Source organism: Mycteria americana, chromosome 7, assembly GCF_035582795.1.
Source record: "Mycteria americana isolate JAX WOST 10 ecotype Jacksonville Zoo and Gardens chromosome 7, USCA_MyAme_1.0, whole genome shotgun sequence".
Lineage (NCBI taxonomy): Eukaryota > Metazoa > Chordata > Aves > Ciconiiformes > Ciconiidae > Mycteria > Mycteria americana.
The window spans coordinates 44,357,655-44,376,477 of record NC_134371.1 but is presented as its reverse complement, the minus strand read 5'-3'; the positions used below and the strand labels follow the sequence as shown (position 1 = coordinate 44,376,477).

At 39.8% G+C, this 18,823-nt stretch overlaps 1 protein-coding gene across 4 annotated transcripts in view; it reads left to right on the top strand.

The window, feature by feature from the left end:
* Positions 1-12,534, top strand: part of DENND1B (DENN domain containing 1B) — a 170,181-nt gene extending 157,647 nt beyond the window's left edge. For all 4 annotated transcript variants that reach the window (XM_075508168.1, XM_075508166.1, XM_075508165.1 and 1 more), the window contains 3 exons: positions 1,714-1,793; positions 3,012-3,228; positions 4,459-12,534. In XM_075508168.1, coding sequence (XP_075364283.1) covers positions 1,714-1,793; positions 3,012-3,228; positions 4,459-5,010 — 849 coding nt within the window. In that variant the 3' untranslated portion in view covers positions 5,011-12,534. The remainder of the gene's footprint in view (positions 1-1,713; positions 1,794-3,011; positions 3,229-4,458) is intronic.
* The last annotated feature ends 6,289 nt before the right edge of the window (positions 12,535-18,823 follow it).

The window sequence follows — 18,823 nt, the reverse complement described above, 5'->3', positions numbered from 1 at the left end:
GCGACATGGACAGTGGGATTGAGTGCACCCTTAGCAAGTTTGCCAACGACACCAAGCTGTGTGGTGTGGTTGACACACCAGAGGGAAGGGATGCTATCCAGAGAGACCTTGGCAGGCTTGAGGTGGGTCTGTGTGAACCTCACGAAGTTCAACAAGGCTAAGTGCAAGGACCTGCACGTGGGTTGGAGCAATCCCAAGCACAAATACAGGCTGGGTGGAGAACGGATTGAGAGCAGCCCTGAGGAGAAGGACCTGGGGGTGTTGGTTGATGAGAAGCTCAACGTGACCCGGCAGTGTGTGCTTACAGCCCAGAAAGCCAACCGTATCCTGGGCTGCATCAAAAGAAGTGTGACCAGCAGGTCGAGGGAGGTGATTCTGCCCCTCTACTCCGCTCTGGTGAGACCCCACCTGGAGCAGCGCATTCAGCTCTGGGGCCCCCAACATAAGAAGGATGTGGACCTCTTGGAATGAGTCCAGAGGAGAGCGACGAATATGATCAGAGGGATGGAACACCTCTCCCATGAAGACAGGCTGAGGGGGTTGGGATTGTTCAGCTTGGAGAAGAGAAGGCTCCAGGCAGACCTTATAGCAGCCTTCCAGTACCTGAAGAGGGCCTACAGGAAAGCTGGAGAGGGACTTTTTACATGGGCACGTAGTGATAGGACAAGGAGGAATGGCTTTAAACTGAAAGAGGGTAGATTTAGATTAGATATAAGGAAGAAATTCTTCACTATGAGGTTGGTGAGGCACTGGAACAGGTCTCCCAGAGAAGTTGTGGATGCCCCATGCCTGGAAGTGTTCAAGGCCAGGCTGGATGGGGCTTTGAGCAACCTGGTCTAGTGGAAGGTGTCCCTGCCCATGGCAGGGGGGGTTGGAACTAGAAGATCTTTAAGGTGCAACCAAAACCCATTCTATGATTCTTCCAACCCAAACCGTTCTATGAAGATAGAGATTTTTTTTCAAGTATTGTAGAAATCTTTAACCTGGTTCTGTTTGCTAAATAATGTGATATAACAAGTTAGTGAGTACTCAGTATGGTAGTGTGTGGATTTACAGCACACCAGCTATTCTACACAAGCTCCCCATGGGATGCTCTGAGTGTATGCTAACTTTGAGTTAACTGTAATTTACAGTAAATTATCCTGCACAAAGGCATTCTTAGTGCACAGTTTTCAAGCTGGCATAGTACTCACTCTACAATTCTGTTTAACACCCTAACATATATATAGCTATGTAAAGAGACTCCTGACTTCTTTTGTATTTGCTACCTCAAAAGTCCATTTTTCTTCATGCTCAGCAGACCACATCAACCAAAACTTGGCAAATATTTCTATCAGAAAGTAGTAAACCACAGTGCTTTTTGTGATATACTTGCAAGAAAGGGTAGGTAGTAGACTTGAGTGATGCTTTTCCTCCAACAGCCAGTCTTATGCTAATCAAGGCTTTGCATAAATAATAAGGCACTCCAGGCTTTGCATAAATAATAAGGCCCTCCATAGGCCATAAGGAAAAATGGTTCTCTTCCTCTTTAATTGGTGACACTTGAGGACTTCACATCCTCTTATAACAACCTTTAGAAGACTCGATCGATATGTGGTTTTCCTCAAGTGCTCAGGAAGTCTTAATGAGTAAAGTGGCAGCTAGTCTCCAAATAAGTAATGCTGAAATAGAAAAAATAAACAAAAAATAAAATGTTAATTTTCTATCCTCCAGACTCGTTTCAACCAGCGTCTCAGTAACCAGGATTTTCCCTTGGATGAAGACGATGATGATGAAATGGAGAGAACAAGCAAGTAAGAAGCCTGTTTGGATGTGTGTGTATGTATGGGAGAAAGGATAACTAGCGTTCTTGAGCAAAGTTGAGTTCAAATGACACATTTTTCTCCTGTCCAGGCTGCTAGCTTGATTCTTGATCTAGATGATGTCAAGTAGTTTAGGATTAAATCTGCTTTTAAAAAGAGGGACAGGCTATTATATCTTTTCATTATTTATAGTGCCTAGAAGAGCTTGACATAATCCTCGGTCTTCACAGACTTGAGATAAAAAGATAGACTACATACACAAAGAAGCAGCGAAATAATATTTGTCAACATGGTGGGCAGTGACCTCAGCTAATCTATTTTTTAAGTCTTGTGTTGTGGTCATGACCATGGAAAGTTTTCTGAAGGGTCTGCAAGAGAAATATTGCCTTGTGAGTTTTATATCAAGGTCTTGCTATGTGTGAATTAGAGGAAAATCGTAAGTTGAGGCTTAAGCTGCATTGAGGAGCAGCTTAAGCCTCTCTGAATTCAGGAGACGAGTTTTGATAATGAACATATGGATGTAAACCATGAAGGACCTTGAAAGCGAAGTGAAGCAGTTTAAGCCAAGATGCAGTAGGGAAGAGGGAGCTACTGAAGTGTTCAAAGGATATCATCAAAACAGTGAGCCATGAAAATACCCTTTGTAGTAGTATTCTGGATAGACAGAGATAGGGAAAGACTGCAGTAGTATGGGGGTCAGAGATAAGGGTATTGCAATGAATGAAAGAGAAGAGACAAAAGCACCAGTTCTCCTTGCAGATGAGCAGTACTCCAGTAAATCTGGTCATATGACAGAAGAAGAGTTGCAGTATGAGCGTCTTGCCACTAGGACAATGTATGTGGCTAGGTCAGCTAGAGAGGTGTAGCAACACTGACCTAAATATAAGGTGTAGACAAGGGAAAAGATGAACCAATTTTGGAATAACTGTAAAATTTGGAGGGAAGATTTGGGAAGTCATGTTAAGGGTGACTTGAAATAACAGTTATAGTGGTTGGGGAAGAGCCAGGAGAAAGGAAAACCAGCTAATGGTAACTGCATCTCCATAGATGTCAGACATCTATGTTTAGGAAAGTTCTTGAGTAGAAGGAAATTCTGGGTTTATGTTCCCTTTCAAAAGTCTTGGAACGTGTTCTCCTACTTACTTTCAGAAGTGGCTGTAATAAAATGGTTTTTATGTTCCTAGCTGATGGAAAAGTTTTTGTTTTCAGGTTATCATCAGAAGACAGTGAAGAAGCTTCTGCTTACTTTTATGATAGTGATGATTCTGGTGAAACTGGAATAACTCCTCAGCACCAAGGAGAAATGGACTTGCTTGGGGAGATTTTGGACACGCTGAGCACACACAGTTCAGATCAAGGAAAGCTCTCGGGAGCAAAGAGCCTGGATTTCTTTAGGTCAATGGATGACATTGATTACAAGACTGCGGTTAGTCTTCTGCTTTCCTTTGAAAAACAACTCCAATCCCTTTATAGTGGGATCCTGTACTTGTGGAATCAACAACATGCAGCTGAGACACTGCAGTATAGTCCTTAGAATTGCTAGTGTGTCTTCCTAGGGCTACATAAGAGTATGCCCATGCTGGCCACTGCATGATGGTTTTTCACCAGCCAAGAGATTGGTTACACCTTTGTCCAGTTTATCAAGTCATCTTGGAACAGTATTTTTCCCTTGTAACAGTAACCACATATAGAGCTGTGAATAATGTAATAATTTATGTAATCAAATAGTTTAATATTATATTTAGCTGTTCAATCTGGTATTCCCAGAGCTGGTTTTAGTCTTTTTTTAATGCGGTTTAGAAGGTATTTATTTCCATTTTCACCTTGCATCCTTAAACTAGTCATAGTGATATGGTGATGTTTCCATCTTGATTAAGTCATGGGATCCGTGTGGTAATTGCACCTGAAACACTGCTAGAATAGTACTCCAGAGCTTTCTAAGAGGGCTTCTTGATCTTTTTAGGTAGAATCACGCAGGACTTGTAGTGTAAACAAACTGCTTGCCTACAACTTTAAAACCCTCACCAAGTCACTGCTGTGATGTTAGCCAAAAAATGGTAGTGTTTTTGAATTCCAGCTCATATCAGCTGTCCAGCATTTACTTTCACTGAAAGGGATCCTATAGTAGAGGATTTGTTACTAGAACAGCAAATTCTGATGCAAATGTTTAAAAAGCTTGTAAAATTTTATATTATGAGTGTCACACAGGGGTCACAGTAATAAAATGCCCATTTTTGTTTGTTTAGCCAAAAAAATTTAATATTGAAAGTTGGTATAATTAATTACTGAAGCAAAGCGGAAATGCCATCTGTTTTTAGTTTTAGTCCAGCTCCTTCTCATATTATGGGTACAAACCAGCAAAGTGTGTCTTTGTTCACTGTCAAAACTGCTTGTGCAAAGACGGAATGGACAGGGGAGACATCCTTCCTCTGCACAAAAGGCGATCCTTAGGATAAGAGACAGAGTGTTCTGGTGAGGAAGTGTAAAAACACTCGATCTAACATTGTTTCTGGGATTGTTGTTTTGTAACATTGACCTCAAAGGGGATCCATGATTTAGGAACACACAAAATCCATTACAATATTTTTGTTTCAAAAGTACCAGTGTAGAGACGTTTCTTGTGACATTAACTATAAACACATGTTCTTTCTTTCAGAACAAGTCAAATGCACCTAGTGAGAGCAACCTTACCCTGCTCTGCAGCAGTGCTAATGATCAAGCAGAGTGGAACCTAGGTCAGGATGACAGTGTTCTCCATGGGAAGCAGCTCCCTCCATCGCCAAGGAAGCAAGTTTCTTCTGGTGGTCATAGAGAATCTCTCTCAAGGCTGGAAGAAGAAAGTAGTGACAAAACCTTTATTACTGACAAGATGGACACAACTAGTATGACATCCCAATCTCCAGTACAATCAAGTGCCCAGTTTGCTTCTCTAGAAAGTTTCAAAGCAGGATATTCTTCCTATAAGTATGCAAAGCGGAATGAAACACTAAGCAATACCTCAGAAGATCAGCTCCCAGCAAGTCTTGCTCAACATCCATCCATTCTAGTCCCTTGGGAGAAAGATGGGAAGGAAGGAAATGAAATTCCAGAAGAGGGTGGGCTTCTTCAAGAAGTGGTGTCATTATGTAAACTGAGTTCTGCATTTCGCTATGGTTTAAATATTTCAAAGGATAGCTTATCCAGCAGTAGCAGTGGAAATAAAACGTAAGAAAACTATGAGAAGAGAAACTTGACTCCCATCAGAAGTTAAAGGGAGACTACTCAGGACTCCATATAACTCCATGTAACATAACCAAAAGGTGAAAAAGGAATAAGAGATCTTCAGTTATAAAAATAATTCTCGTCAGTTGAGTATGCATTTTCTGCCATTGGGACATCTGCTTCTATGTTTACCCAGTTCGTTTGTTGGCTGTAGTTAGGTCCACAAAATGGAACTAAATATATGAATGCACTCTTAAATCAGGTACTAGTTAGTCTCTGTGTTAAAAATACAGCAGGTGTATGGTGCTTCCTAGCATTTGCTTCCTCTAAGCAGCAGGAAAGGTATCACCTAACAGGTGACCAGGTTTTGAAGGTACTATATTAATCCCATTAAGCATGAAATGAACCGAGCAATCTGATTTGTCTGAAATGTACAAATGTTAATATTTGTAATGAATAATAATTGCCTTAATCTTTTGAGAAGTGGTTTAACTATCTTAGAAGATGAATGCAAATCTACAAAACAGCAATAATGATTTTCCATGGCAAGAATTTGCTTCAGCAAAGTGAGGGGAAAGGGAAACTTTTTTTAGATTAAGGAATTTCTTGTGAATATAACTTGGAATTTACTCCAAACTAAAACTGTGGCCCTGTCTTCCAGACTTCGAAAAGGTAGTGCATACTTTTCTCTCTTCTGTAAAGTACATGAAGTGCTGAATTATAATGTGACATTTATTAACTTCTGTTTACAACTAAGACACTTTAAAGACATATTATCCGGTTTCCCTAGGTAGACTATTTTACCTAAAAATTTTCAGAAAGGAAAGTGTAAGTGGAATTGATGGATTTCTATTAGTTTTTATTTTCTCCAGTTTAATGGTGTTTGAAAACTAATTTGTGCCTCTTTTGAACTATTTTCTTTCCATTTTTAGTAGCTACCTTTTTGAAGGTAGATTGAATTACTGTTACTTAGAAGTCATATTTAGTTAAATTATTAAGGAGTCATGACTGAAAGTTACTTGTAACACTAGAAAACTAAAATTACAGATTCCGCTTGAGACTGCATATATCCAACTCTCATTTTAGCCAAGTTGAACAACCAAAAATCTCTTTCTAAACTCAGTGAAGGAGAATAAATGGACTTGATGTATATTGTATTTAGAACAAGCATTTGTCCTCCTTCTGGCAGCATTCCTGAGGTATATTTGGATATTTAAAGTTTGAAAATTCTTGCTGCTACATGGAGCAGCTCTTTCATTTTCTTTTTATTTTTTAATTTCCTCCCCTTTTCTTTTTCCACCTCTCCACCTTACCATACATGCATTGTCCTCCACAATAGCTCAGGACAGGAAAGGCATGAAGTAAGTTTCAGCAGATTGGAATTTTCAACTTTGAAGGATATTTGTGATGCAGTTGGCAGAAGTAACACATGGGTATAAAATGAACTGTGCCTGAGAAGAATGTGCTTCTGCTCTTCTAAACTCATGTCAGAAGCCTTTTTTCTTTCTTTCCCTCTTTGGCATGAATGGTTAGTCTTAATCTCAGTATAGGCCTGAGTGAGCACATTCATGAGGTCAGTATTTGGATCAGATTGTGCTTTAATATCTTAATAGTAGTTTCTAGCAAAGTTTCGTATCAGTTGCCACATTGAGATTTATGAATGAATTTTCCTTCTAGCCAACACAAATGGAAAGGGTTTTTTTGGCTGCTTTATTACAAGGCAGCTGACCTAAGGGAATGAATCCATATCATTACAGAGGCAATGCTTGATGCTTTACCAAAGAGATGGAGTAGAGTGAGACCTTGGTTTTGTTAATGCAAAAGTTTCAGCTTGTTCCAGAATGAGGTGGCCAGGGCCAGTACTTGTCATTGAGGATGAGCCTCCAGAATTATATTTTTTAATCAGGGCAATGAAGATAAAAGGTTGTAAAAGTGCAAATCTTACAGAAATATCTGTAAGCAGATATTTCAGTCTGCTTAGAGCATGACCATTCCTGAGGGCATCTGCATTCTGCATTGCTGCAGAATCTCAGTATTCCAGAGTTAGAGGTGGTATGTCCAGAGGTCTGTACTCGGAAGTATTTATCTATCTGTTGGTTTCCTCTTGTGTATCAACATGGTATGTAACCTGGAAGGGGATTTTTTTTTTTTTTTTTTAATAACATGAAGATGTTATTTGGCAAAATATTTTGCACTATTAAAATCAAAAGTATCATAACAATTATTTAAAATCTTAGCTATAACCTTTCCAGGTGGGTCAGACCAGGTGGCTCAGGTGCTGTTCAGATGAGAAAGCTGCAGGGCGACCTCACGCATACTTGTTTAGAGGCGGTATTAATGACTCAGTAGAGCGCATTCTTCTCCTTTGCTAGTACTAAACATTACCCAAAGGTAGTGCTGCTAAGTGTGTCTAAGAAGACAGGCAACACAAAGGTCTGTGTGTTTGTAGTGCTTCTCACTTGTTCTCGTTTATGTCCTTGAATTTTGTTGATGAGAATTTCAAGATTCACCTTTCCTTTTCCTCTGCATCTGACATGGTGTTTCTGTCCACGGTTCCATCTAAGATGATGTTTTATTTTCTTCGTGTATTAAAGATAATAAACAGTATTAATGTCCTAAGGGGAAAAATAGAAAAAATTCAGAAATTATGGCTATCATTACTTTCAAAACCATCAAACACATAAGTCCAGGAATGCTGCCAGAAAACGGTTTTCAGAAATGCTTCTCTGATGGAATAAATCTTACTGGCTTTACATGAGAGTTAGGCACTGAACTCCTATTATCAGGTAGATTGTCCCATTCTCACCTTTGTGGGAAAAATATGGAAGCCGTGTGAGGCTGCTAATGTTCTTATAGTTATTATAAGGGTCATAAAATTGAAAGTTTGATAGTGGAATCTTTCAAAATCGATGCATTGTGGTAATAATTCACTGTTTCATTGAGTGAAAATGCAGGCTGAAAAGAAGTAAACAGCTAAGCTAAAAGATGGAAGGTAAAATTCAACTTAGAATTATTTTTATTTCAGTTGCCATCAAAATGCTAGTTACTGTGCTTATGCTGCGTTCTTTCCTTACTATTTATAAAGCCCATAGAGTGCTTACAGTCATTAAATAGTGTGTCTTTTTTGGTTTTGAACCTTACATGTGTTCAAAAATAACTTGGTCTTATATCTATGTTGAATTTAACTGTAGGTACATTTTTAAATCTGTAATATTACAGAATCTTTTCCACTTACTATCTGTGATCTTTTAAAAAGGCTAATATTTGTGCCTTATTTAAACACAATTACCAATTACCAAATAGATAAGAGTCCAAACTGATATTTCGGGTTCAACACTGCTGTTTTCTGTCCTTGTGATAATATAAAACTGTTTATTGGCTACATATACAGTATTTTATTACCACATTGGGTTCTATATTAAGATAAATTGTCCAGGTCCAGTACTTTTTACAAGTTGTATACTTGTATGCTTTTTATTTGTGGAAATCCTTCTAATGTCTTCGAAAATCATCAACATTCATCACCAGCTACTGGTGAGAACTGAATTCTGCTTAGTCAGAGCTCCTGTGGTCTTCTTCAGAGACATCTCTTTTCTTCAGGATCTTCCCATTTCTCCTGTCTAAGGGAGATATCAGGTTATTTGATTAAGCTTTGTAATCTGTTACTTACACTTAGGAACAAATTTCTCACATAGACAGTCAAACTAGGACTTGAATTTAGTATCTTCAAGTTCGTTTTGCATAGATGTCTGCCTGAAATGAGCCGTATCGCTCATCTGGTTTGGGAGGAAATAAGTAAGGGCACTAGAAAGAGAAAGGGATTCCTGCATTGTTCCAGTGGGGTAACAAAGCAGAGCCTGGGAGTCCTCAGGAGGGATGATAACTTTGAGGAAGTCCAGATTTCAGCATATTGTTTAATGTTCTAGCTCAGTTGTAGTGATTCCAACCCAGCCATGTAGGCAAAAGTAATATTGCCTATGGAATTAATCCCCTGTGGGATTTGCAGAATGGATAATATGTTGTCCCAGTCAAAGCCTTCCCATGCATGTGTATAGAGATGCAACATGTGAAAAACAGTGCAGATATTCAGGGAAGGACAGTACTGCGGATGCAAAGGTGAGCCCTACCCACCCTCTAAGCATGCAGAGGGCAGTCTGTGTAGAGTAGGCAGTGGTTTGCTCTTCCATCCCACATATTCGGGCATCGTGTAGCTCTGAAAAATAGACTTGTTCTGAAGGAAAAATGTAGTTGTAGAAGTTGTCATAGAACTTGTTGACTGAACCCTTCATTGTCATTTAGCATTTCAGTGATACTGCTGCTGTTTGGGTGGGGTCATCAGAATTCCTCAGCACCGGCTGAAGTCCCGTCTCAGGCATTGTAAAACAGACTTCAGCTGGAGTTTTAGACACATGCTGAGTGCTTTTGAAAATCCCACCCAATCTATTAGAGGAGTGTTTTTAGATCTCAAAAATCTGTTTTTGATGTCTTTTCAGGTTTTAGAATGAGCTAGTTACAACCTTGTGTTCTTGTAAACCATGTAAAGTCTAGGCAAAAGAACAGTTAAGCCAGGTTTTTAAAACAGCTTCTATTTCTCCACCTACAATCAATCGTATTCAGCCCTACAGAACAATCTTTCATTGGTGCAGCTAATGGAATTGCTAGGAGCATCCAAAATCTTTTCTCTATGCATGTAATTAATTGAAGAAACATTTCATGCAATAATCGAAGTGCCAGCATGAGGCCTGTTTGCAGATGCACCTCCTGTGTAATGCTGACTGTAGTACCCTGTCCTGCAGAAGGGAGCCCCGTAACCACTGACCTCCCTGACTGCGCAGGCAGAGGTCAAGGGCGGTCTTTATTTCCAAGGGAGTTAGCATCTTCTCTCTTAGTGCCAGGCTCTCGTCCAGGTCCTGTGAGACTCCAGCCAGCATGTTCCCAGCAGCCTGAAATTTCAGGCTAAACAAATGTAGCTAATAAAATTATGTCTGAGGCAAGCAGCTTCCTTATTGCAAAGCTCAGGATGGTGAAGGCTGTCTGTTCCCACGATATCGCGGTAAATCTTTGGAGAATGAATGTAGAAATAAATGCACCAGCAAAAACAGTATGAATGGTGATGTGACTTGTCTTCAGTAACTTCTTTGCTGCTATTAGATGTGTATGTCTTTGCCAAGCGTTGTTTACCTGTTAACAGAATCTGGGCTGAATAGAACGTGTCCTCAACTTCACCCCAAGGGCATGGACCACAGCTGGTCTAGAATTCATGATCTTCAGGGTGGTTGAAAATAAAGGAATGGAAAAGGGATGGTATGTTTTTTTGTACAAAACCTTCCTTAATTTGCTTTGTAATGTCTGTTTTACAGTTTTAGTCAGTGGCCAATTGAAAGTACTTGATAGGTCTTTCCTGGAAGTTGCTAAACTTCTTCTAAATAGAGTTGCCTGGTGAATCCACAGCCACCTCAGTCTAGAAGGCCATCTACCATCCGTGTAGTTGGCAGGGCCGTTGCTGTTCTCTTCTGGGTTGGAGTATGAAGCAGGTAACACAGTTGGAAGTTACTCCAAGGTTTACTGTAGTAAAGGGTACTCAAATTAATTTGTACTATTACTTAGGTCAATACTAATCACATTTGTATTTAGAGTCTTGTAACAGTATTAACATTTGAAAAATAAGTTGAGTTCAAGTACGTTGCCATTTGTTACGGTTCTGTGTGAATTGACATTCTGTTTCTGTTAAAAATAAGGGAGCTACTTGGTTGTGGGGGAGAAATGAGTTGACTTTCAAATCATCAGTGAATTTTGTGCAATATTTCTCCTTGTTTCAAAGTAATTTAGTAGTGCACATCTGCTTTTCAAGCAGATCCTTGAAATGGTATTTTTCAAAAATGTGTAAAATTACATGTAGCTTTGAAATATGGTTGTATGATAAAAACATAAAGAATATATTCTAATGAGGCAAATGTATATTTCCAATGACTGGGAATGATTATGGATGTCACATTCTGTGGAAATAATCAGGCCTAAGCCAATGTTCGCATACCAGTAGTTCTAGGTAATTCTTGAAACTATAACCCAGTTAAATTGAAGTAAAGTTTAATATTAGAATTTATGATGTTTAGTTTATCATTTGATCATTTATTTATCATTGATGAAAAGATGAGGAGTTAAGCACTGCTTTTCAGTACCACCAATGAGGTGAAGGTTCATGGTAATGACCATATGTATTAAGAATTTAGTTTGTGACGTCCCTAATTGTTGTAAGTCATTACTTAAAATATCTACTAATGTTGCCAGTATCCTTTTAATTTTTTGTAAATTAATTTCTTTGTATATTGATGTACATTTTGTTTTAACCTTTGGTTTTCCCTTGAGAACTTCTTTAAATTAATATACTTGAATGAGGCAATAAAGCACTGTGGAACAGGTAGTCTTGGTGCAGCTTACGCACAAGCACATCACGTCTGTTACTTCATGATTTTTGAGGAGGAAGAGAAATTTAAAATGCTTACATGTTTAGCCAACTGACAATTTGTGTTTGTTGTTTTTAGATCTGTGTCAGATACAAGGAGAAATGTCTCAACACAGAGCAAAGCAACGTTATGTATCCCAATGCTTCTAATTTTTTTTCAGAATGTTTTTTCAGTGACCTTTGAAAACCATTCCTGATAATCTCCTTGTTGTGAGCCTTTAATACTTGTAGGAAAGGCATGAAGTACAGGACATTTTGAGGTTTTATTGATAATTTTAATAATTTCAGAGATTTAAAAAAAAAACAACAACAAACAGCATTATGCTAACAGTTTTAAAAATTTAGTTAGTTACTGACCTTTAGTAAAACTAGAACCAAATCTAAGAATTTACTCCATGCTTTTGCACCCACTGGACTACTGTTCGAAGTCATCTCAAGAACTGTAATTCAGACCGTAGACTACTGTCAGTAGTGCACTGTGTAGATGTAGTAAACGAGCTGTGATGTGTGTGTGTGGTGTGTTTTGTTTTGTTTTGTTGGGGTTTTTTTCTTCCAAGTTTGTGGCGTCAGTAGAAGTTTTTGGTGAACTCCACATTACCATAAAGTGCCCAACACTGAACTATAAAATAAAACTTTACGATATCAAAATTCCTTGGGTGGTGCAGGTTCTTGTTTGATGGGTTGATCTGAATAGCATTTTCATACTTATCAGGCATACGGGTTAAAATGATACTGTATTATGTTGGAATTTTTTCTCCATTGAATGATCATTCCAGTTTCTCAAATATAGAGAAAGCTGAATATGTTTTCTTATTAATTGCTGTTCATACAGTACAAAAGTTAAGTGCTGATGTCCTTTATAATTCCAATGGTATTTTGCTTCTTCTAAAAATCTTAGCTAATCATGCCTATTTGTTAAACAGCTGGTTTTGGTCAGTAGATCTTCAAGTTCTTACCAAAAAAGTAGGTGTATTATCTCATTTTATAGATTAAGAAATTGAGATATTAAGGGCAAAATGCAAGCAGAAGGTACAGTAGTAACGACTGATGGGTGCAATGGTTTGAACCTTTAACACCGGATATTAGAAAAAAAAAATATATATATATTACCAGGTATTTTTGTACTGTTAGGCCAAGTATAAGTATCAGAGAGGTCTCGAGGGTACTGCTAGCGAGGGAAGAGGGATGCCCGACCTCCTGTAATACCTGTGATGGGATCCGACTGAAGGGTGGGATCGCTGGGACCTCACCTTTTCCACCCCCAGCGTGCCAGCCTGCTCTGGACACCGCCCGCTCGTCCTTCCTCGCGCCCCGCCGGCAGCCCCGCCTGCACCCAGGGCACCCTTGGCCTGCGCAGCTCTGTCGGTCGCCGGCCCCTCTGGTGGGCTGCCGTCCTTCCCCCTTCCCGCTGCTGGTGGGCAGGGGCTGATGCAGAAAGCACCTCCGGGCTTCGGCGGTGATCAGGAATGAAGACGAAGAGACGGTTTATTCGTAACTTAGGCAGGCTCAGTAACACATAAACCAATAACACATCATGCATTTGTTATCAGATACGGCTTAGCTTTTTAATATAGTTGCCTTGCTGTGTCATTTTATGCAAGTGTATAACTATAGTTCAGTTAGGGTTTTACATTAAATGTCTGTGGAGTATAATTTGATCTGTGATTCACTCTTCTAAATTAACAGCATTTTGGTATCTTATGCAGACAAACCGTAGAGACCGTGGTTTCAATATTGATATACTCGGTCCACAACTGATGAAAAAATTACAAATTGTGTTCAAGCAAAACAATGAAGGTGTGATTTTAACACTTGCTATTAGACTTGTACTAGCTTGCTGTAGCTAGCAGAGTGATCCAAGCTGTGAAGGCTGGCAGCGCAGGGATCTTCACTGCTAGATTAAGCATAGCACATCTTGCAGCCGTTTCTTCATTTTGCCAGTCGACATTCCCACACGTTTATTCAGCTCTGAAAACAGACGGCTGTGACAATGAACCTCTTGTCATAGGTCCAGATTGTGAGCTGATGGAGGACATCCTAAAAATGTAGAAGCCTTTAATTTTTTGCAGGAGTGAGCAAGTATGAAGATCAAGTCTTTCAGGTGAAGTTTGCCTGCTTTCCTTAGTTTGTTATCTCAGGGCACTGAGAGTGTGGTTGCAGCTTGCTTTCTATGGATGTTTCAGTTCAGTAAGTTCTTTCAAACCGAAGCATGGGAAAGGATCGAAAAAGAGGAGGTAATAAGACAAGTTAGTCTAAGTTGGCAAACTTTCCACAGGTGTTACAGCAGGACTCTGTTCCTGTTGATACAACTATACCAAGTGTCTGTGAAAAATTAATTCTTTCCGAGGGCTTTGGTGTACCAGTCACGTGGTAGCACCCTGAGTATGAAAGCTGGCATGTTATTAAGAATTGTGGCATTTGAGGGAAAAACCTAACTCAAAGCAGTGTCTTGTTGGGGACTTGTTTACGAGAAGTCATAAACGCTCCTGTTCATTAGTAGCTTCTTGGTTGTTTGTGCTTCAAAAGCAGCTGAGAACATTGCTTTTGCAAGACACTTTTACACCGTGCAGCTGCAGCCATACCTGAATGATGGACAAAGCATTTAATTTTTCCAGAACTCACTGTGTGTTAACCTCATGTTCACAAAAGGAAAAGTAACTTTATCAAATTCATAGATTTAGATTTTTATTTGATGTGACAAGCGATAACAACAACAACAACAACAAAAAAAACCCCAAAGCAATGCCTGAAGTGATGTTGTGGGTTTGCTGGTATTCAGATAAAGCAAAGTAGAGTCAGTCTGCAGATTTTCATCAGTCAGAAAAAATGCTAGCAGCTTCTTAAGCTTTAAAACCCCAGAGGCTGTCAATTGTGTTACAAATTCTGTATGAAACATAAACAAGTGCTAGTTCTAAAAGCAAAGTTTGGGAAGCACATGTGGAATATCCTATGGGCCGTATACAATTTCCTTTCTGTGGCTGCCTATTTCACATTTCTCCTGAAAGTTGAAGGGCCAGGTTCCTGACAGCATACTGCTCCACTAATTTTCTTTTTTCAGGTCTACTTCTTCCCTCAAATAATTGCCACTGAAACATGGGAACAAAACAGCAACAAAACCCAACGCACAGCAAAAAAAGAAAGGTACAACATAGGCTACAAACTTGGTTGCAAACCTTTTCCTTTTAGATGTTACCTGTTTTTTATTGTTAAGTCCTGCAAAATACTCAGTATCATGGATGAGACGCAGTAAAGATGTACTCTGCTGTGTAGAGCTTACACAAGACTCATTTGCCTACAGAAGTTTGTTTTTCAGCTATGTTTAGTTCTATGAATAGCTCAACTAATATCCTTTCCAAGGTGAGTATTTTTATCCTGGTATAAAATCACTTCGTTTGACTTAAGACACTTCCTAAGCGATGAAGAGGAACATTTCTGTGTGTTCAAGATGGGCAGAGGGTGCTCTTCTCGGCCTGGACTGTTTAAAGGCCAAATATTAAAAACCATGTTTGACTTTTAGGTTTTAGCCTTGACATGCTCATCTTAAAACTTCTGGAGCCCAATTTTTTAGAGAGTGGTTTAGCATTGGTGACTTAATTTAAATTGTGGTAGGTGACTTCCGAGACTGCGTCTCAGTGCCCTGAGACGTGCTTTAGAAGTCATAGGTACAGCAGAGAGTTGTGGCTACCTGCTCCCCCCATCCTCCCTGCAAACCTTTGTTCAGTTCCATACTAGCACTGGCTCCACATTCAAGAATATAACATTTTATAGTATCAGCAGTTTTCTATTCACTGTTCCTTTTAAGAAAATAACCTCTTAATATAATACCACCTGTTTAGCAATGAGAAGGATTATGTACTTAAAATGTTCAGCTGAATAATACATACAAACACCTGACATTTGGCCTGCTCTGAGAATAGGCGACATGCTTATTTAACAATTTTGAAAATGTTAAAACGGTGAGGTAGAAATTAAAATGTCATTTTAAAATATTTGTATTTAACTTATCCGATTCAGTCCTTTTCTACATTTCCCCTTGGCATATTCGAACTGGGGGTCACGGTAGCAGTCTGACACGGCGGATACTTTGAACGATATACTGAACATTGTTGGCATTTCAGCCTAATTAGTTGCATCCTATTTTGTGATTTGTCTTTGGTCCTTTGGGTTGCTGGCCCAGGATTTTTTTTAACCTTTTTTTTTTTTATGCTCATCATTGTTTCATTTTAAATGTCAACAGACCAGTACCTGTGTAATTGGTTCCTCCCCCCCCCACCCCTTATTTCTTTTCTCCCCAAAGTCAGAGAATTTGACAAACGACTTCTACATCTCAGGCAGGCTACACGAGAAAAATATATCCCAGGACTGAGTGACAAACACAGGCTAATCTAGTCCATGCAGGTCTTGAGCACAGCCACATATTTTTCTGCCCGGCAGTCACTGTTACCCACAGTTTTGAACAGAAATGAGCTTTTCTTGGGCTGGTTTAATCACTTGTGCCAACACTGGGCCACCCCCCAAAGGCAAATCTGCATCTTCTCTGTTGGCCTCATTTCTCATGCGAAAACCTGATAGAGCCTCCCTCTCCCTGGGGGTCAGGTTTAACACAGTTGTCTACGATCCAGGGACAGATCCCTCCGAAAGAAAATGCTTAGGCACCGGGCTAGTTCAACTGGACGTTGAAGCCTTATGCATTTAAGAAGGAAAGTGTCAACCTGCTGATTTACTTTAAACAATCCTCACTTGACCTAATTATGTGTCCAAGGAAATATCTTAATCTCTGGAACAGCTGGGGTCACAGACACATGAGGGTGCGCTGCCAGAAACTGAGGAAGAAAAGCAGTGCACCTGCATGCTCTTGTGGTTTGCTGCTTTTCCGCTCCGTCGTTGGAGTCTGAGTCGAGGTGACTCCTGTGGATCTTTTCTTGGCCATTGTGTCTAAGGCTTGAAACAGTGTTCGAACAGTAGTGCTGTGGGCAGGCTGAAAGGAGAGCCCTGTGCTTTTTGCCCCAAAATAATGCCTGGGCTCCTGGCTGGTCTCGAACTGGCTTGCGGTACAGGCACGGTGCCCTGTCACCGCTGGGTGCACACAGCTTGTCATTTGGGCAGCGTTTGCCAGCTTGCTGAGGAGATGATTAGAAGCAGCTAAAACTGCATTTAATTGTTTGAGCTGTTTTACGCTTGGAGCAAAAATACGTGGAAACACCCCACACGTCTTCCCTGCAGCCTTATGCTTTTCTGATCTGCCTAAAGATTGTGAAATTACTTACGGGTAACACCTGAAATTCTGTTAATGCCTTGTGCTAGCTGCATGGAAGACATTAGGTTATTTATTTTGTGGGACAGAAAGCAGCTATTTAACCTGAGGCTGCCCTACGCTGTGACTGCTTGTACATTGCAAACATGCCGCGGTGCAAATAGCCGTTCGTACAGGTGAAAAAGGCTCGCAGCCCAAAGGGTCGCATATAATCAAGATTGCCACGCAGAGCCTGCCCTTTCAGTTTGCTCTCATTCCTCCAGTGCCTACGTTGCTGTCACTGTTTCTGAATTTCTACTGCTAAGTAAAGTTTAGCGCAGGTGCCAAACGAAACTAAGTGGGTTTAAATTGGAAACACACATTTTTGTCATCGCTAGTTATTACAATACATGCCATTGAAAACTGTGCTTCTGCTGAAACTACAGGTGAAATCTGAAAGGTCATACACAATATTGAGCTGAGAAAAATATCATGCTTTAAACAGTGCCATGAAGAGCATAAAAGCAGATGAAGGGCTGTGTCATTTTTCTCTGATCAACAAAGACGATTTAAAATCATGATTTGGACATGTCAGTCTTGCTGGTGTTTGACAATGTTAGATGAATTGCTGGTAAATGTAATTGCTTTGCCAAATTGTTTTGGGGAAAGAAAAATCGCAGCCTGATAAAAGCAGAAATTAAAAGCAACTTTTGTGAAACCAAGTCAAAATATAACAAATTTGCTCACATTGGTTATTACAATATAAAATCTCCAATACATTTTTATTCCATAAATATCATTTGAAGAAACCTAAACCTAGAAAAATCACCACTGAACTGAGAACTCTGGCTGTCAGGGCTCCACCTTGATTCATAATTTATACTCTGGCTTTTCAGTGTGCAAGAGGTCTTCACACCTCATGGCATGCATTATAGATGGAGGAGTTTAGGTTAAAACATGCTTTTACTGTGAGGCCTAGGGTATCGTCCGCTCTCCACATCAAATTCATGTGTGCAATTTAAACAAGACCTTACTCTGCTCCCAATAAATACACACCAGATGTATCTCTTATAAATGTTAGGTTTTGCAGCATCTTGACACATGCCAGTAGTTTGAAGCTTGTGCATGCTTCAGTGGGGCATGAAAGCCCCATTCATTCATTCAACTGTGACGTTTTGCAATAGGCAAAATTTTAGTCTTGTCAGCTACTCACTGTTCAACTTTTATTGACTTACAATGTCTAATCTGATGCTCTTTTTCTGAATTGTTTTCAGAGGTGTCAGTTTTCTTTAGCTGAGAGGTGACTGAATAGCACAGCAAAAGGAACTTGGCCAAAATCCTCTGATCCGTGATTCCTGATGCTATGTGACATTACACGTGTAAGGTTTGTCCTGTGGGAAGACTTGCAGGAGACTCGGGGCTTACGTTAAATAAAACATAGTTTAGAAATTTTTGGCTGGGAAAAAGACTTAGCTGTCTCTTTTCTGGAGACCAGCTTTCTGCTGCAGGCCTTTATTTATTATGGCCATTTAAAAAAGTGTATCAACTATGTTCTTCATTTAATACCATAATTTAGATGATGTTTAATATCAGTTAGCATCTGTTTGAACAACAATCACTAGCCAGACTTCAGACACAGACAATGACAATAAATTGTAGCTTAGCTCCTCATTGACCAGAAAGCTGGATGCGCCAGGTGCTTTCTTGCTTCCTCAAGGGCCAGGAGGCACGAGTTTTGGAGACCTCGGAAGGAAGAGGACTCCCCACCTGAGAGCCCTCTGCTGAGCAGCCTGTCACAGCTGGAAAGCCAGTGTGGCGTCATAGCTGCAAGTCATTGCTATCAAGATTTCGAATCACTCAGTTGTACTGAACAGGAAAGATAGTTATATTCTGTTGAAACAAATAAGAATTCTTGAGCTTTCTTGTGGCATAATGAAACAAATTCATCTTCTAGAGAACACAGAAAAGCAATGTTTTCTATTTAAAACCCACAAGGTCAGATCATGATCATCAGTATTAATTACTTGGGAGAGCAAGGTCTCGGAGCATCCAGTTACCAAAATAATGGCAACGCATGAGTTTCATGGTTTTTGAGATGTTCCTCAGGGTCAGGCTTAAGAGGTA